The sequence below is a fragment of the Oncorhynchus tshawytscha genome, linkage group LG26, assembly GCF_018296145.1.
Source record: "Oncorhynchus tshawytscha isolate Ot180627B linkage group LG26, Otsh_v2.0, whole genome shotgun sequence".
Taxonomy (NCBI): domain Eukaryota; kingdom Metazoa; phylum Chordata; class Actinopteri; order Salmoniformes; family Salmonidae; genus Oncorhynchus; species Oncorhynchus tshawytscha.
Window position 1 is genome coordinate 6350969 of NC_056454.1, and position 21622 is coordinate 6372590.

The 21622-nt window shown below is 40.5% G+C and overlaps 1 protein-coding gene across 1 annotated transcript in view; it reads right to left on the bottom strand.

Moving 5' to 3' along the window:
- LOC112225094 (tomoregulin-2) overlaps positions 1–21622 on the bottom strand; it is a 142382-nt gene that overhangs the window by 84844 nt on the left and 35916 nt on the right. Inside the window, exon 3 of the mRNA XM_024388723.2 lies at positions 7194–7323. Within this exon, the coding sequence (XP_024244491.1) occupies positions 7194–7323 (130 nt within the window). The remainder of the gene's footprint in view (positions 1–7193; positions 7324–21622) is intronic.

Here is a 21622-nt window from a genome sequence, read left to right on the forward strand (position 1 = left end):
CATTTTCAGGTTGTGTATACTACAATCCCACTGGGCACAGACACCAGTTCAATGTCGAGTTTTGATTTACATTTGGTTGAGTTGTTAACTAATGTGAATTCAATGTGAAATCAACAAAAAACATCACCATGTCATTGGATTTAGATTGAAAGTTGGGTGAAAAAAAGACGAAATGCCCTTACGTTGATGACTTTTAGCAAACCCAATCAGTTTTGCACATTGATTTATTGTCATCATATAGATTTTTGAAATGACATGTAAACAATGTTGATTCAACCAGTTTTTGCCCAGTGTGATTTCCCCAAAATGTTTTTCTTGAATTTCAAATGATCTAGGTTCTTCCATCATGTTACTCACATGTACAGACAACATTTTTAGATAATAAATTAAAAACTGCAGTTTTTATTACTATTATAACATTAAACTGCAGAAACCCAAAAGGATACTAAATGATGTAAATTGATGTAGGAGGGCTGTCAAAACATGCTATAACAGCCTGTTGAAAATAGGGTTAAAAGGTTAAGAAATAAAAGATGATACAACTTGAAGGCTAAATTATAGATAAGTGTCATGTTGTAAATCATAAACACTGCAAAACCAGGGCTGGAACATTTTAAGCAACTTTTATACATGGTCTTCTTTCTTACAGAAACTCTACAGAGTTTCTTGGTATAACAGTACTTTAAAAAACAACAACTCAAATATCAGAAGTACACAGTGGTGCCCTAAAGAAATGCATTTGAGTACATGCCTCAGTAGCATGGTAGCATGACTACGAACCTTGGCGCTGTGTCCTTTTGTTTGCCATTTGGCAGAGACATCAGATCCCGACGTCTGGCCTTTCGGCCTTGGCTCTGGTCACACAGGGCTGCTGGGAGGACAGAGCCCTGCTGTCACACGGCTGTCAGACGTGTTTACAGAGGTAAACAACAACAAGGAGCCGGGCTGTGTTGTCAACATGTAGGCTAGTGTACTGATGGAGACCAGACCTGTTTACATGTAAACACAGGTGTTCATGGAGATAACGTAGCCTATCAGAGAACAGAGATGCCTGGATACTAGACGGGGTGTGAACCATCCAAATCAGATGCTGTTAAGATATGCCTGGACATACAGTATCACATTTGTCAAGGCATATTTTAAACATACAAACATATCACATTCTCATTCACTGACAGTCCATTCCAGAGTTTAACATGAGTCCTACTTTATCATGAACAATTTAAGCACAAAGGAAACCATATGGGGGAACATATCGGCATGGTATCCATATAGATCCATCACACCGTGTGATGTTTTCTCTAGAGGTAGTGAAGAAGATGGAGAGAGTAAGTAGGCAGATGAAGGATTGAGTGACAACTCTTATTTAAGCCATGAAAGGAACTACCCACTGTGCACACCACATCATTTCAAAGTGGAGAATTGGGAAATATTTGGTTGATAAGTTGATCAATGAGATTATAAACTATTTTCACCCACTCAAAAATACAGTCAAAAATGTGTTGAATTCCCAGTGTCATTTCACTGTGCTGTCAACCATTTAAAAGAACAACAAAGTTAAAATGGGGTACAATTTAGATATTTTGTTAACAGATATTAATCTCATCACTGTACTTCATCTACTAGCACAACCAAAATGACCTGGACTGCAATTAAGATAATTTAAGTACAGTGGTTCAAGTGGTCATTGCCGTTTCAGATCATGTGCAGATTATTAATCCAATTGTGAAGATCTCCACAGACCTGCAACATTTGCATGCTACTTTAGCATTTATTGTTACAGTAACCTCAAAATGTGGCCAAGGAGGTGTAACTAATTTTAAAGTTGAATAAATATTGTTACATTTGTTTGTAAAATAGCCTTAACTATTTACATATTACAAGGGTAAAATTGAAATGTGTTTAGTTGACAACACAACCAAATATCAACATTTAAGGAACTGTATACAATGCATGAATATTTCCAATCTTTAACTTTTATTTTTGGTTGAGATCGAGACCTGAATGCAACATATCATTTGTTAACTAATCATAAGTTAATTAATAGGACTAAATCAAACCAAATCAAACTTTAACTTGAACTTTAAATACAAATAGATTTGATTTAGTCATTCTTTAACTTAGAAATTTGGTTGCGCTGAAGATGTGAATCCAACATCTAGATTTTGATAGCAACAGTGAATCTATTAAGTGGAGATTTGTCAACAATCATTCTCACAATACCACATTGGTGACAAATATCAAAGCTAAGCGGGGCTGGGTTTGCAACCCTGGAAAGGAGACAAACGGGTACCTCTAGATGGATCAGTAGGAGGTGCTGCTCAGCCTATTGTTTTTTTCTTTTGGAGGATATTACGTTGAAGTTCTGATGTTATTTCAAAATTACAAATTCAACAGATATTATAAGGTTTGTCAATATGGAACATTGGTAAATATAATGACATAATCCTGTGGTTGAAATTTCTCCCACAAACAACAGTGTACGTTTATGACTATTTTCAAATCCAATGTACTTTCCACATAGATTCCACGTCGCAGTACGTTGACAATTTATGTTGAAACAATGTTGGTTTAACCAGTTTGTGCCCAGTGGGTAGTAGACTGGAAATGGGAAAGAAACATCCTATTCCTGTGTTCATTCTTTAACTGCTTCGTTTCCAACAGGGATGTCCAACACCAGTCCCTGAAAGGTACTGTGTGTAGGCTTTTTCTCCAGCCCAACACTCGGGGTGGCAGGTAGCCTAGAGTGGTTAGAGCGTTGGCCAGTAACCAAAGGTTGCTAGATGAAATACCCGAGCTGACAAGGTAAAAACCTGTATTTCTGCCCCTTAACAAGGCAGTTAACCCACTGACTTGCCTAGTTAAATATACAGTTGAAGTCGGAAGTTTACATACACTTAGGTTGGAGTCATTAAAACTTGTTTTTCAACCACTACACACATTTCTTGTTCACAAACTATAGTTTTGGCAAGTCAGTTAGGACATCTACTTTGTGCATGACACAAGTAATTTTTCCAGCAGTGCCTCTTGACATCATGGCAAAATCAAAAGAAATCAGCCAAGACGTCAGAAAGAAAATTGTAGACCTCCACAAGTCTGGTTCATCCTTGGGAGCAATTTCTAAATGTCTGAAGGTACCACGTTCATCTGTACAAACAATAGTCCGCAAGTATAAACACCATGGGACCACGCAGCCGTCATAAAGCTCAGGAAGGAGACGTGTTCTGTCTCTTAGAGATGAATGTACTTTGGTGCGAAAAGTGCAAATCACACGCCCATTGGAAATCTTAAGGCAGCAGACAAATCCTTTTTACCTTTAGTGTTTGGGACTGGAATGTCTGTGTGGGCCTTATGGAGAATCTACCTCAGTAAATGGAATTTGGGACATTATATTTCATCAGCCAAAATGTTGGTAACAATGATAGATGGAATATGAAAATGAAGGTCGATTTTGTGATGTCATTGAGAGTGAAATGATGACATTGTAACTTGAAGAGTTTCCATTATATGTACATGTACATATGTACAATATTTTTTAACAAACTGTGATTCAAGTTGTCTAAACAAGATCATTGTAAATTCTGATACCTTGCCTAGTAACTACCTACACCACAGGGAACCCAGAGAGTGTGTCATAAAGATGGGAATGCCCCTTTCTACCCTGGGGTATAAAACATGTGAGTTAAGAATTTACATAGCAGACTAAGTTGAGGAAGAGGACAAAGGAACATCTTAACAATCAATGCTACGATTGATTACTGAATCTAAGAAGGTGAATTCAAGAAGGACCAACCGGTTATTCTTTTCAAGTCATCGGTTGTCTACATGGCCCTCCTACCCAAGCTGGGAACGTCGACACAGCTGATTAGCCCCCTAAGAAGACCACTCTCACAGAACGAGTCAAAGGAAACAGACAACCAAGAGAAAGGACATTGTGACATCGTGTGGACAATCAGAGACTTACACTCGATAACGAAGGAGACTCAGCCATCGAAAGTACAGGGCATCGACCAAACCTATCCCACTAAGCGGAACTCGGCCCACGAAGAGATACCCAACGGAGATCTTCAACATGTAAATACATGCATTATAGTTCTGACCCATAAATGTTGCAGTTCGGGGCAAGGTGTTCGGGTTAAACTAAGCATAGTTCACAAATGTATGCAAGTGTGCTTTTCTCTCATGCACTTTCTCTCTCTCTTGCTTTCTTTCAATATCCATCTTGTGTAACACGTGCCATATTGTGTTTGGTGAGCTAGGGACCTGTTTCCATTGTATTAAGTTCTAACCAGTAACCTAGACTGTTTGTGTATCTTATGTTATCATTTAGCTTGTTGGTAAATAAATAATCAACAAAATTTGTGTGGTATAGAATGATTTAATGAGACCCAGGTATGTGCAGATTTACGAATTATGCAATGTTCAGAATGAGACTGATGAGGAAATGAATTAATTAGTGACTGTCATGAAATCGATATTCTGATATTTTTTGAGTGAAATTCAGCAAACGGTCACTCAACAAACAAACTTTTCCCGTGGTGCCCCAGGTTACTGAGTTAATGGTTACAGGATTAATTTAATCACGTAATTATAAACATAGTTAATTATTAGATAAATAGCATGTCATCATATTAACGATAACAACATCACGACAGAGGGTAATAACTTTCTTGTGCTCTGTACTCCCTTTTTTATTCCTGTCATTTGTTTGTAAGACCACTTCCAAGGGTCACTGGCCGATACATAAATCGTGTCTAAATGGATTTTTACCACACACGCTTTTGACGTGACAGTGAAGAATGGAGTGAAATAAAGGGAAAGAAACACAGAGGGGATGAGGGGGCTGGCTGTGAAGGAGGGGAGTGAGCTGTCAGCCTATTCTCATCACTACCACGCCAGTTCTGCCGAAGTACAACCACATTCCATTTGTTTTCTAAAGCTTGTTCCTCGAAATTAGCTCTTATCACGTGGAAAAAGCCATTCTCTCATACAAAAAGACACACAAACACACGCGCATGTACACACACACACACAGAAAATCACAAACACACAAGCAATTTACAGAGAGTTAAGAGCTTCCATGTGAGTCAGGCAGGAAGGTGAAGTTTTTTCTTGCGAAACAAATCACAACCTCCCACACAAACACTCAGACTCCAAGTCTGACCGTGTTCCCTGTGAGTGTGGTTTGGACTGCTGAGCTATGAGTGTTTAAAGTCCCCTAAGTGGAGTTGACCAGGCTGGCAGTGAGGTTAACTGAGTCAGCGACACCCCAAGAGTGCTACTCTACGCCGCCAGTGAAACTTTGAGTGAAGCCAACATGTTCCCCTTGCCAAAGATTCACTTTGGTCAGACAACAAACGGAAGAAAACGGACTGAAAAAGGGACGGACTACCTGGACTTGTCCAATCATTGTCCAATTTTCGTTTCCAACTCAAAATGTTTTAAAACGTTTTCTGTTGCATACCCTAATGAACACGACTCTTACTAGATGTTAAACGCTAGACCTTTTCAACATGCTTGTAGGTTCTTATCTGGAATAAAGGAATCGTGGGATAATCCCAGATTACTGTAGTGGTGAACATGGCACGAATAGTCTCATACCCTTTTCACACTACTGTGCTGACCTAAACCATGCTGTGCTGGCTCTGATATGTTCTCCTCTACAGTCTTTTCCAGCACAGTTCCAGCAACCTTAGTGGATGCTGAACCCGGCCAACAAAGTGCAGATTGAGTTTTTTTTTTTCATGCTATAATAGTAACTTTGATGGACTAAAGTACTGTAGATTAAGTCAGTTTGGCTTTATATTTTGACAATGGAATGCAGGCAAATGTATTGGCTTCAAACAGTTTTTCCAAATTTCTATAGGCACTTCCTTCAGAGACCTTTACAGAGAGTTTTTGGTTCAAATTTAACATTGGGCACACAAGAACTCTTGAGTGAGGCATTTAACTTATTGACGCTACCCATCCCGGTACCGGGATAATTGTCATCAGCAACAGCATAGCGCCACAGACAAATAATATTACAAAAAATATTCATATTCATGAAATCACAAGTGCAATATTGCAAAACACAGTTTAGCCTTTTGTTAATCCACCTGTCGTCTCAGATTTTGAAATGATGCTTTACAGTGAAAGCAATCCAAGCGTTTGTGTAAGTTTATCGATAACATAGCATTATGTACACTAAGCATTAAGTAGCTAGGTCAAGAAAATCAGAAAAGCAATCAAAAAAATTGTTTACCTTTGATCTTCAGATGTTTTCACTCACAAGACTCCCAGTTGCACAACAAATGTTCCTTTTGTTCCATAAAGATGATTTTTATACCCAAAATACTGTCGCATTATGTTCAGAAATCCACAGGAAAGAGCGGTCACGACAACGCAGACGTATATTCCAAATAATATCCATAATGTCCACAGAAACATTTCAAATGTTTTTTATAATCAATCCTCAAGTTGTTTTTAAAATATATATTCGATAATATATCAACCGAGTGTGTAGCTTTTTCAATAACAGCGGGAGAAACAATGGCCGCTTTACTCAGTTGTGCAAAACTCACTCTGAGAGCCCCCACCTATCCACTTACGCAATGTGATCCTTCACACTCATTTTTCAAAATAAAAGTCTGAAACTATGTCTAAAGACTTGACACCTTAGGGAAGCCATAGAAAAGGGAATCTGGTTGATATCCCTTTAAATGGAGGATAGGCATGCATAGGAACAGAGAGGTTTCAAAATAAGAGGCACTTCCTGATTGGATTTTCATCAGGCTTTTGCCTGCAATATCAGTTCTGTTATGCTCACAGAATGTTTTTACAGTTTTGGAAACTTTAGAGTGTTTTATATCCTAATCTGACAATTATATGCATATTCTAGTTTGTGGGGCTGAGAAATAGGCAGTTTCAAATGGGTACGTTTTTTAGCCAAAAATGAAAATACTGCCCCCTACACGCAAAAGGTTAACAAAGCCCTTATAAGTAATAGGCATGTGTGACCATGCTTTAGGAATGTCCCTTTCGCCGAACTCTATTGTGCCTTGAAAAGTGGCTCAGTGGCTAGCTTTGCAGATGGCGATAATTCTCCCTAGCTTTTGTGTGTGTGTGTGTGTGTGTGTGAGAGTGAGATTGTGTATTTGCATGCATGCAAATGAACATGTGCAGTATAAGTCCATCCTTGAGATGCTACATACCGACAGGACAAGAGCCCTCTGACACCACCAGCACTTCAGACTGCTGCTTGCAGGCGTCCCTGCGTAGATAACACTCGTTCTGGTAGTTCTCATTGTTGGAGCCACACACAGGGACGTAGTCATTGTTACACTGCAGAGAGAGCAAAGGTTAAGGTTATGGTCAGATTATTAAATTAATCATCCATCTCGACTCTCCACGTAATACATTATGATTTCCTATATACAAGCTTATGCATCCATAACGTATTTCTTTGTGTGTCTTTATGTATTTCATATTAGTGCAGCGTTTATACATAGGAGAGGTAGCTCTTGTACAATGCACTGTACTATACCACCATCTCTAGGCCTACGGCACTATGGGACATGTAAACTTAGGCTACTATATATACACAATACAGTATCTCTATTGTCATGTTGATTCAACTGCAAATACTGTATAGGCTTGTAGCTCAGGAACACAGACTGGAAATGCAAACCACAAAACAATATGTCATCGTCATGTGTGACATCACAAGGATACCTGGAGCCCACATTTTGTGTCCCACAGGACAGGAGCTAGACTGTCTCTTACAGGCCTCTGGTGGCCCCTAATAGATGAACAATGTGCAGGTCTACACAACGGCATAACGCACAGTAGGCTGTCATTTCATCTGTTCACATTCTGGCAGAACACCACACACACACACACACACACACACACACACACACACACACACACACACACACACACACACACACACACACACACACACACACACACACACACACACACACACACACACACACACACACACACACACACACACACACACACACACACACACACACACACACACACACACACACACACACACACACACACACACACACACACACACACACACACACACACACACACACACACACACACACACACACACACACACACCCAGGAGCAGCACAAAAATAACCATGCTATCGATTCTAGAGCCTGGAAGCGGTGCAGGGCTACAGAGCGGCGATCATTTTTAACTGGCTGAGAGAGTAAGGGAGGGTGCCATAATGCAGGAGGGGAGGAACAGAGGGTTGGCTCCTGATCAAAGAGAGGGAAAGAAAGGGAAGGAGAACGAGAGATAGAGAGTGAGGGGGAGTAGAGGATAGAAGAGAGTTAGAGATAGAAAGCAACAGAGAGGGAAAATGGAAGAGAGGGAGGGAGGGTGAGTAGTGAGGAGGAGGGGTAGAGAAAATAAGAGACTCGGAGATAGAAAGTAAGGATGGGGGAATAAGGAAGAGGGAGGAGGGTGAGGACAAGTGAAGGGGAGAGGAGTGGAAAAAACAGGATTCGAAAAAAAGAAGGACAACGGGAAGAAATTAGAGACAGAAAAAAGAAAGGAAGGGGTAAATAAATTATAGAGATGTTTGAAAAAGAGCGGGGATCACAGTAAAATCTAAATAATTTGAGAGCTCTACAATGGAGGGAAGAACTCTCCCCTTCTCACTCCCTCCCCCTTTTCAAGAGAAAGAAAGTATGGCCAATTCTACAGATACGGCCTGGGTGGCTTATACTGTACGTTTTCATCCTCCTCTCCATCTGGCTCACCGTTTTTAACACCAGGGACGTCTTTTGCCAGTCATGATGCAACTGAGGGAAAGATAACCGGCAAGAACCTGCGGGTGTCTTGGAGAGTGTCTGTTTTTCTTTGTAAAGCCTCCCCTAAGTCTGATCATCTCCCTGTCTCTCTCTCTCCCCTAAGGGGAGTGAGGGGGGTTTAAATATCCCTCTCTTAGGGAGGCAGGCATAGGAGGAGGAGGAACCGTGTGAATTCGCCCCCCGTCTCGGAGCACAGCTATGCAGGCACAAAGATGCCGCTGAGCCTCAATGTCTCACAGTTCTCAGTTGCCCAGTCTGGCTTTCATCCTTTTCGATAAGGAGGGATGGTAGAGAGGAGGAGTGGAGAGAAAGAAAGAAAGCATGCAGGGAGATAAACAGGCAATGGCTGTGAGAGGAATCAGAGAGACAGACAGAAAACTGAAGGATGAGAGAAAAATGCATGAGGGATGAAGTTACAGAAGGATATGAGGAAGTGGGGATCGAAGGAGAGGGGTGAATGAGAAGTGATGGAGAGAGGAACAGACAGAAGGTGAGAGAATTTGATCCCCCGCTATTCTCTGCAGTGAGCAAAAGCGATGGGCTAAGGCCATATGGCATGGCCTTCTGCGCCCGCACTGGTCCTTACAAAACGGGCCACACCTCTGAACAGAACTTCAGCCCTCCACTGTGACAAAACCTGGAGCACATGGTAGCATTTCAACTACTTACATGGTAGTCCACACAAGAATAGTAAACTAACAAAAATTTGACCAACTGGGGACATTTTGTAAGTCCCTACAAGGTCAAATGCTATTTCTAGGGTGTTTAAGGTTAGAATTAGGTTTAGGAGCTAGGGTTAGTTTTAGGGTTAGGAGCTATGGTTAGGTTTATGGTTAGGGTTAAGGTTAGGTTTTTGGGTTAGTGTGTGTGCGTGTGTGTCTATGGATGTATGTGTCTTTGCCCATCTACATTCATCATCGACATCCCAACCCATTGTATCTACTCAAGGCTGCTGGCTGAGCTGTTGTTCCCAAATACACCTGCAGGGGCTGCTGTGGTTCTGCGTTGTGAGCAACTTCCCCTGTCGCCCCAACCTCCCCTCACTTCCTTTATATTACGGCAGAGAAATAAGGCACGGACATGTAGACCTGTTGTCTACCAGCCTGTGAAACTGTCCTGGCACACAATCATTCAGGGCCAGGGCACTTTGTACACTATGTAGAAAAGGCCTCCTTGACATTGCAGGTGACATCACACAAAGCGTTCGCAAATATTGCAAACATTGTCACTCGACACAGACTCCCATGCTGCACACCGAATAACATTGGACATAGCAGTTGTTTGACAAGGTTGAACATAAAAAGGAGAGCGCAAGAGAGACATGGAGACAGGAAGTAAGGGATGAAGAAGATAAGTGAAAAGGAGGAGAGAGAAAGAAGAGTAGTGGAAAAGAGAGATAAGAATAGGTGAAAAGGAGAGAGGGAGAGCAAGAGTAGGAGCATCACTGTCTGTATACGTATAAGAAAGGGACCAAGCACAATTTAGTGTGTGTAAATCCGAGAGGTAGAGGAATCTGAAACCCATACAAACCAAACATGACAACCCATCAGCATCAATAAACAAAAAAGTAAATGAATCCGCTACCCATCTATTTATGCAACCATCCATTGAAATTGGTATCCATCATTCTACACCCATCTAGACATGAATAAAAGCAGAGGGCTAGCCATTCACAGAAGGCTTTGCAGGGCCAGACAATTCAATTCAGCCAGTGGAGACAGATATAAACATGGTGATTAGGAAATGGAACTGAGGCTCTGTAAAACTGGTTGGCGTCGACCCAAATGGCACCCAATTCCCTTCATAGTGCACTACTTTTGAACAGGGCTCATACTGTAGGGCTCTGGTTAAAAGTTGTGCACAGTGTAGGGAAATGAGTGCCCATGATGCTGATGGGTTGTCATGTTTGGTTTGTACGGGTGTCGGTTTCCTCTACCTCTTGGATTAACACACATTAAAATGTGCTTGGTCACATTCTTATACTTATACAAACAGTTAATCATAAAAATTACCATAATGTCATGAAAGCATGACAATTGCCACTGAAGTGTGTATTTCGATCTTAAAAGGTAAACCAGATAACAACAAACATTCCCACTAGTTTAGAGGAGTTCCCTTAAGAGTCTCATTAGGTCTTAACCTAACGTTTCAATAGGAATGACCCAGTGACGTGCAAGGACTGTTTCCAAGAGACCATTCCCTTAATGACAAACAGAACTAACATGTTCTCAGAATATTAAATATTAATGTTCTAGACACGTATCATTAGAACATGGCAAGCACATTCATGTGTCCAGTTTTCTCAGGGTTAATAGAATATTCCAACAACGTGCTACCAAACTTACACAGAACATGGTTACCATGTTCTCAAAATATAAGTTATTAAAATTCTAGACAAATTTAATGAGAACGTTGCATGGACATTAATGTGTCCAGTTTTCTGTGGGTTAAGCAAATATTTCATCAACGTCCCACCAAAGATACACATAACATGGTTGGCATGTTCTCAGAATATAAGATAATGTTCTAGACACATTTTGGCGAACATGCAATCACTGTAGAACGAACTAGATGAGCTTTATTTAAGAATATCCTATCAAAGGGACCTGAAAAACTCATATTCTATGTTTCTCAGTGTAGTGTCTGAACGAGGACATGGATAATATCCATGGTTTTTCTATTCATTGTCAAGACCGGATGGCAGACTCGGATAAGAAGGGAGGAGTGTGTCTCTTTGTTAACAACAGCTGGTGTACAATCTTCTGGTGCACAATCTGCAGACCATGCTATTTACCAAGAAAGTTTTAATCTATATTTTCCGTAGCTGTCTATTTACCACCACAAACCGATGCTAGCACCAAGATCACAATCAACGGGTTGTATGGAGCCATCAGCAAACAACAAAATACACATCCAGAGGTTACGTTTCTTGTGGCCAGTGATTTTAATGCAAGGAAACTGAAATTCGTTCTACCTCATTTCTACCAGCATGTCAACTAGAAATGAGGCAACAATACTTTTACTCCACACACAGAAACACATACAAGGCCCTCTCTCACCCTGCATTTGGCAAATCAGACCATAACTATATTCTTCTCATTCCTACTTGCAAGCAAAAACTCAAACAGGATATACCAGTAACACATTCAATACGGAAGTGGTCCGATAAAGTGGATGCTAAGATACTGGACTGTTTCGCTAGCACAGACTGGAATATGTCGCGGGATTAATCCGATAACATTGAGGAGTTTATCACATCAGTCACCGGCTTCATCAAAAAGTGCATCGACGACGAGCGGGACACTAATCCAGAAACATTTAAGAAACACCGCCAAGACCTCCGATTAGCCATCAAACAGGCTAAGCGTCAATACAGGACTAAGATTGAATCCTACTATGGCAGGTCTGATAATCGACAGATGTGGCAGAGCTTGCAAACGAACACAGATTACAAAGTGAAACCCAGCCGCAAGCTGCGAGTCTACCTGACAAGCTAAATGCCTTCTATGCTCGCTTTGAGGCAAGCAAAACTGAACCACGCATGAGAACACCAGCTGTTCCATACGACTGTGTGATCTTGCTCTCCATAGCTGATGTGAGTTGTTATTATCATCGGAACAACCTTTAAACAGCTTCACATTCGCAATGCTGTGAGGCCAGACGGAATACCAGGATGCATACTCAGAACATGCATACTCAGAACATGCACTGACGAGGTGACTAGTGTCTTCACTGACAATTTCAACCTATTCCTGACCCGATCTGTAATAGCAACTAGTTTCAAGCAGACCGTGATAGTCCCCATGCCCGAGAATACAAAGGTAACCTGCCTAAATGACTACCGCCCAATAGCACTCACATCTATAGCTATGAAATGCTTTGAAAGGCTGGTCATAGCTCACATCAATGCTATCATCCCAGACACCCTGGACCCACTCCAATTCACATACTGCCGCAAAAGATCCACAGATGACGCACGCAATCTCTATAGCGCTCCTCACTGCCCTCAGCCAATTGGACAAAAGGAATACCTAAAGTGGGGAGAACAAGTATTTGATGCACTGCCGATTTTGCAGGTTTTCCTACTTACAAAGCATGTAGAGGTCTGTAATTTTGATCATATGTACACTTCAACTGTGAGAGACGGAATCTAAAACAAAAATCCAGAAAATCACATTGTAGGATTTTTAATGAATTTATTTGCAAATTATGGTGGAAAATAAGTATTTGGTCACCTACAAACAAGCAAAATTTCTGGCTCTCACATACCTGTAACTTCTTTAAGAGGCTCCTCTGTCCTCCACTTGTTACCTGTATTAATGGCACCTGTTTGAACTTGTTTATCAGTATAAAAGACACATCACCACAACCTCAAACCGTCACACTCCAAACTCCACTTTGGCCAAGACCAAAGAGCTGTCAAAGGACACCAGAAACAAAATTGTTGACCTGCACCTGGCTGGGAAGACGGAATCTGCAATAGGTAAGCAGCTTGGTTTGAAGAAATCAACTGTGGGAGCAATTATTAGGAAATTGAAGATATACAAGACCACTGATAATCTCCCTCGATCTGGGGCTCCACGCAGGATCTCACCCCGTGGGGTCAAAATGATCACAAGAACGGTGAGCAAAAATCCCAGAACCACACGGGGGGACCTAGTGAATGACCTGCAGAGAGCTGGGACCAAATTAACAAAGCCTACCATCAGTAACACACTACACCGCCAGGGATTCAAATCCTGCAGTGCCAGACGTGTCCCCCTGCTTAAGCCAGTCCATGTCCAGGCCCGTCTGAAGTTTGCTAGAGAGCATTTGGATGATCCAGAAGAAGATTGGGAGAATGTCATATGGTCAGATGAAACCAAAATAGAACTTTTTGGTAAAAACTCAACTCGTCATTTGGAGGACAAAGTATGCTGAGTTGCATCCAAAGAACACCATACCTACTGTGAAGCATGGGGGTGGAAACATCATGCTTTGGGGCTGTTTTTCTGCAAAGGGACCAGGACGACTGATCCGTGTAAAGGAAAGAATGAATGGGGCCATGTATCGTGAGATTTTGAATGAAAACCTCCTTCCATCAGCAAGTGCATTGAAGATGAAACGTGGCTGGGTCTTTCAGCATGACAATGATCCCAAACACACCGCCCGGGCAACGAAGGAGTGACTTCGTAAGAAGCATTTCAAGTGGCCTAGCCCGTCTCCAGATCTCAACCCATAGAAAATCTTTGGAGGGAGTTGAAAGTCTGTGTTGCCCAGCAACAGCCCCAAAACATCACTGCTCTAGAGGAGATCTGCATGGAGGAATGGGCCAAAATACCAGCAACAGTGTGTGAAAACCTTGTGAAGACTTACAGAAAACGTTTGACCTCTGTCATTGCCAACAAAGGGTATATAACAAAGTATTGAGATAAACTTTTGTTATTGACCAAATACTTATTTTCCACCATCATTTGCAAATAAATTCATAAAAAATCCTACAATGTGATTTTCTGGATTTTTTTTTCTGAATTTGTCTGTCATAGTTGAAGTGTACCTATGATGAAAATTACAGGCCTCTCTCATCTTTTTAAGTGGGAGAACTTGCACAATTGGTGGATGACTAAATACGTTTTTGCCCCACTGTAAGTTAGCAAACATAAATAAATAAAACGTTTTTTCGCTTTGTCATTACGGTGTATTGTGTGTAGATTGAGGGAAAACAATATTTAATCCATTTTAGAATAAGGCTGTAACGTAACAAAATATAGAAATAGTCAAAGGGGTCTGAATATCTTCCCGAATGTACTGTACTTCAAAGTTCATTCACCAAATCGATTACACCTATCCAGTTGTTTCAAAACTACAAAAGTGCCGAGGGAGAAGGGGTTAGCGTTTGCTTCTGTACTGGGCATAACTATACTGGCCCAATAAGCACATGCCTGAGGGATATCGCTTACTGTGACAGTAGTTAGGGCATTCGTCATTGGTGCTGGTGGCCTAGGTTCGATACCTGATAGGGACCTGCACTACTCTCACATTCTTAGCAATATATACAGTACTGAACAAAAAAGTGTAACGTGTTGGTTTCATGAGCTGAAATAAAAGATCCCAGAAATTTTCCATGTGCACAAAATGCATATACATGTTACAATTTAAGCATAAATTTGTTTACTTCCTTGTTGGTGTGAATTTCTCCTTTTCGAAAAAGAATCCATCCAGCTGACAGGTGTGGTATATCAAGAAGCTGATAATTGAACAGCATGATCATTACACAATAAAAGGCCACTCTAAAATGTGCAGTTTTGTCACACAACACAATGACAGATGTCACAGATGTCTCAAGTTGAGGGAGCATGCAATTGGCATGCTGACTGCAGGAATGTCTACCATAGCTGTTGCCAGATAATTGAATGTTCATTTCTCTACCATAAGCCGCCTCCAACGTTGTTTTAGAAAATTTGGCATTTATTTAAATTGACTGATTTCCTTATATGAACTGTAACTAAAAGTAAAATGTTGGTTCAGTGTATGTTAATGTAATTATTTGGCAACATTTACAACACCCCTAACAGATGTAATTAAAAGCAGTTTCTCATTGAAATATGGGAATCTGTAGGTTTACCCCTTGAGCACAAACTATGACCACATTTCCACTACCTCTCATTAATTATCAGTATTTATTAATTTCATATAGTTGAGCATCTCTCCATCATTTTCTTGAAATACACTTTCAAGTAAATCTCAGCTATGTTAGAAGTACACTTAAGAAAAACTATTTAATTGATCTTAGTGATTCAGGAGTAACATTAAAACAGGGTAAAATGCTCCATCAACATTAGACCACTTTCCAGAAAGATATAAAATGTCAATGATGAGAGAGTAGTCAGATTAACTGATAACTGACACAGACATGGTTGCATAGTAGAAAGATCAGAATGCCGTGAAGTAGAGGTCGACCAATTAATCGGAATGGACGAATAATTAGGGCCGATTTTGAGTTTTCATAACAATTGGTAATTGGCATTTTTGGACACCGATTATGGCCGATTACATTGCACTCCACGAGGAGACTAAGTGGCAGGCTGACTACCTGTTACGTAAGTGCACAAAGGAGTCAAGGTAAGTTTCTAGCTAGCATTAAACTTATCTTATTATTAACAATCAATCTTAACATAATCACTAGTTAACCACACATAGTTGATGATATTACTAGTTTATCTAGCTTGTCCTGCGTTGCATATAATCGATGCGGTGCCTGTTAATTTATCATTGAATCACAGCCTACTTCGCCAAACGGGTGACGATTTAACAAGCGCATTCGCGAAAAAAGCACTATCGTTGCACCAATGTGTACCTAACCATAAACGTCAATGCCTTTCTTAAACTCAATACACAAGTACATATATTTAAACCTGCATATTTAGTTAATATTGCCTGCTAACATTAATTTCTTTTAACTAGGGAAATTGTGTCACTTCTCTTGCACAGAACATGCAAGCCGAGTCAGGGTATATGCAGCAGTTTGGGCCGTCTGGCTCATTGCGAACTGTGTGAAGACCATTTCTTCCTAACAAAGAACGTAATTAATTTGCCAGAATTGTACATAATTATGACATAACATTGAAGGTTGTGCAATGTAACAGCAATATTTAGACTTAGGGATTCCACCCGTTAGATAAAATACGGAACGGTTCCGTATTTCAATGAAAGAATAAACGTTTTGTTTTTGAAATGATAGTTTACGGATTTGACCATATTAATGACATATTACTGTATTTCTGTGTTTTATTATATTATAATTAAGTCTATGATTTGATATTTGACAGAGTAGTCTGACTGAACGCTGGTAGGCAGCAGCAGGCTCGTAAGCATTCATTCAAACAGCACTTTCCTGCATTTGCCAGCAGCTCTTCGCTGTGCTTCAAGAATTGCACTATTTATGACTTCAAGCCTATCAACTCCCGAGATTAGGCTGGCAATACTATAGTGCCTATAAGAACATCCAATGGTATAGAGAGAAATAGTCCTATAATAACTACAACCTAAAACTTCTTACCTGGGACTATTGAAGACACATGTTAAAAGGAACCACCAGCTTTCATATGTTCTCATGTTCTGAACAAGGAACTTAAACGTTAGGTTTTTTACATGGCACATATTGCACTTTTACTTTCTTCTCCAACACTTTGTTTTTGCATTATTTAAACCAAATTGAACATGTTTCATTATTTATTTGAGACTAAATTGATTTTATTGATGTATTATATTAAGTTAAAATAAAAGTGTTCATTCAGTATTGTTGTAATTGTCATTATTACAAATATATATATAAAAATCGGTATACAGCTTTTTTTGGTCCTCTAATAATCGTTATCGGTATTGACGTTGAAAATTCATAAATCGGTCTACCGTGAACCAAGAGTTTGTGAGTTCAAATCTCAGGTGTGTACATGCTGAATAATAATTACTGTATAAATGAACAGGCACAATGTAATAATGTATGTATGTCAAAGTGTGTCAAATATTTCAATTGAAAACACTATTTTAAAATCACTGTGCATACAGTATGTGTGTCCAACCTTGCCAACAGATAAAGAGCTGTGAATTAATCAGTGGCCTTGATGGGCTTGGCAACAATAACAAGGCGTGACATGCAATGAAACCAATTTTGGAGAGGATAACGTTTCTTTAAATCCAAAAGGTGATGCCCTGACAACAAATCGTCCTCTTTGAGACTGAGCGAAAAGCATTCTACAGATTTTTTGTTCATTTGTGTATTCAGTATAGTTATAGCAATAGCATAATATCCACTAGATTCAAGATTATAATTGCAGTTAGTAGTAGTAGCAGTAGCTAGCTGTGTTAGCCATGAGCATGCCTTCGGTTCGAAAATGCATGCTAGGATACATAGCTATCCATGGTTTGCATGCCCTGCCGAAGGACCCTAATGTTACCATGTGGAATAGGTGGTTGCAGTTCCCACAATCTTGCTAGATAGCATCCAACACTACCACTTTTGCTGTCTGTCAATGTCTGTCTGCTGTCATACCCGCAACCAGTGGTGATGAGTACAGCTAGACACTGCTGGTTATGTATATTTTGATAGCTAATCATTATCAATATAATGCTAGTGAGGCAGGCTAGCTGACGTTAGTTGGCTACCTCAATACAACTCAGATTTAGCTTGGAAACGCGGTAACATTTCAAAAGGAGGCAAATAATCAGTAGGAAAACCTTTTGTCATGATTGTGATGTCACCAGATTGACTTCAGATGCAGTTCAACTTTAGTCAGCTAGCTAACTAAGATGGAAGGAACACCACCGTATTTCAGCTAGCTAGCTAAAATTAGTATTGAAAGCAATTTTTTGATAAACTTTGCTAGCAAATTTGTCAACATCATAATGATGGTAAAGTTGTTTCCTACAAATTATTTGCCTACTTTAACAATGGCATCATGTTAGGCTCCATTCAGAGTGATGGACCAGTAGCTATGGTGGTAGCTAACTCACGTCTGACTACTACAACAGTGTACTCATTTGCAGCAACAAACCCAAACCAACCCATGTCACAGTTGGTTGCATAGTGTAACGTCTGCATAGTGTAGACAGGAGCATCTGTCAAGCATAGAATTAGCTTCCAAATGAGGTTAATTTTGAGTTATGTTTATAATTGTTGTTTATAATTGATACCCTGTTTTTCTGTTTGACAAAGTGCACAGTTGGATGCCAGACTAATCTCCTGGTCATGAACGGATGCCAGGACCAACCAGAAGGAGCCAGGGTGGGTATCATAACATGTCCAACAATGTGATTGCAATGGTTTAGCCACCTCCAAAAATAATTAATTTCACTGTTGTCAGGCAAGACCTTCGAATAAAAGTGTGTCATGCAACACAAGTAGCCTTGTGCCATTGACACCTCCTACGTTGTTGCCAGAGTCTCCCCCTGACTCCTATGAAAAGGACAAGTCATCATGAGGCCTCTGATAGTGACCCGAGTTACTGCCCTAATGGCACAAACAGCTTCATCAACAACGACATGTAATGTGTGGTATGTGAAAAGTTATATAAAAAAATACCCGCCTAGATAAACTAATAGGCTAATTACCCAGCCAAGCAGACACAAGTAGTAGAGTCATTTTGGTTGTAAATTGCATTACCAAAACCTTAATTATTTCTTTAGAACAAAATGCAATGTATCACTTGGCTGTCTCATATCACCCTGTCACAGGCCCTCCAAGTCAACACCACCTCATAAGATGAGAAAGTACATTGTTTGTGAAGATTGCCTGCTGCAGTTGTTCGAGAGATGTCCAGTTTGCAGCCGACCATGGGGCATAGAGAAGACCAGGAAGGGGACCCTCATCAGCATCATGTAGACATGCTGTGAGTATTTTTATAAACGGAACAGTCAGCCACATGTTGTAAATTATCTTGCCGCAATCTTCAACTGTCAGCAGCAACAGCTTTCACAGACTCATCATTTGTAGAAAAATAATGGTAAACCACGTAATTACTTTGATACATTTGATAACTCAATTGTGAAACACAGTTTATGTAAACTGATATTATTTGTTGCTTATTTTTTTGTTATTGGATACATATTGTGACGCCCTGAATTATTCTGAACTGTCTCAGTGCAGCTCCTTCAAATAGGGCGCTTTCCCTTTAATTCCCAATTAAATAGCCAGCATCAGCTGCGCAAAAGTGGGGTTGTGATGGAGACGTGAATGAGGATGTGTTCAACCTTCAGTGCCGAAGCTTCTCTATTCCGTTTGTTTTGTTGCCGTTAAACGTGTGTTTTGTAGCCTAAGAGAGTTTACCCAGGATCGGATCCACTCTTTGCGTCCGTGGACTACACCTCTCCGTTCTTCGTGGCCTTTCTCCGCTGGAGATCTATTGGCGGATTGGATTGTCTGACTGACCACCACCACCTTTTCGTATACGGTATTTCATTTGTTTTGATGTGATGTATACTGTGATTTATGTAGTTAGTTGTAGTTGAGGACTTAGTAAGAGTTGATACGCTTTAAAGTTCTGTGGTAAAATAATTGTATGTTTAATACTGGGTTTACGCTACACGGAATGAACAGACAAACATTGCGTGACAAAAGTCACTTGAGTTCACTGAACTCCTTTACCGGGCTGGACTCTTTTTAGGCCCGAGGTACAGGACATTTCTGGAGGAACCAGAACTCATTGTGATATTATATGTGTGTAATCATTGTTGTTGCTAATACCACCCACGCAAAAGAATATAGTTGTTTTTGAAGTTCTTTCCAATGTTTTAAGGGTTTATGAAAAGTTTATTTCCATCCTGACTTTTACACAAGTCCTTTGTATTGGTGTAGACTTGACGGACCAGATGGGACTCATTCCCACCCAAACTAAAAGGAGAAACCAATGTTTTCTCTGGTAGGCACAACCTACCTGGCACCCCTATAAATAATAACCTCAAGTCAAAACCGTTACAATATGTCCAGGGCATATGTCAGAGGACCTACCACAAACAACAGGCAAACCTGCTGAATCCCACTATATACTGCTGTTACATATTTTGTAAACATTCTCAATGTAATTTAATATTATTAGGGCTTGGAAAGAAAATAAATGCCATGGCTAAATCAAAGACCTGTGAGCAAGTTGGACCCTGGAGGAGTGTAGTGAACCACTTCTACTGCGCAACCTCAATCTCAACCTCTGGAGAGGAGAAACACCAAACACAGAGCGACCTGCTCAGCCTGCCACAGGAGTTTCTAGTGTGTGATGAGACAAGGATATCCCTACCGGCCAAACCATCCCTAAGCCAGATGACGCTAGGCCAATTGTGAGTCACCCCATGGACCTCCTCCTTCGAGCCTGGGCTCGAACCCAGGGTCTCTGGTGGTACAGCTAGCACTGCGATGCAGTGCCTTAGACCACTGCGCAACACGGGAGGCCCGGTTATATACAGTTGAAGTTGGAAGTTTACATACACCTTAGCCAAATACATTTAAACTCAGTTTATCACAATTCCTGATATTTAAGCCAAGTAAAAAGTCCCTGTTTTACGTCAGTTAGTATCACCACTTTATTTTAGAATGTGAAATGTCAGAATAATAGTAGAGTGATTTATTTCAGATTTCATTTCTTTCATCACATTCCCAGTGGGTCAGAAGTTTACATACACTCAATTAGTATTTGGTAGCATTGCCTTTAAATTTTGGGTCAAAAGTTTTTGGTAGCCTTCCACAAGCTTCCCACAATAAGTTGGGTGAATTTTGGCCCATTCCTCCTGACAGAGCTGGTGTAACTGAGACAGGTTTGTAGGCCTCCTTGCTCGCACACGCTTTTTCAGTTCTGCCCACAAATGCGACCAAGCTTTACTTCCTGATTGATGACATGTTGCTTCAATATATCCACATAATTTTCCTACCTCATGATGCCATCTATTTTGTGAAGTCCTGCAGCAAAGCGAAGTCCTGCAGATTTGCACTTTCGCACCAAAGTACATTCATCTCTAGGAGACAGAGCACATCTCCTTCCTGAGCGGTATGACGGCTGCGTGGTCCCATGGTGTTTATACTTGCGTGCTATTGTTTGTACAAATGAACGTGATCCCTTCAGGTATTTGGAAATTCCTCACAAGGATGAACCAGACCTGTGTAGGTCTGCAATTTTTTTCTGAGGTCTTGGCTGATTTCTTTTGATTTTCCCATGATGTCAAGCAAAGAGGCACTGAGATTGAAGGTAGGCCTTGAAATACATCCACAGGTACACCGCCAATTGACTCAAATTATGTCAATTAGCCTATCAGAAGTTTCTAAAGCCATGACATT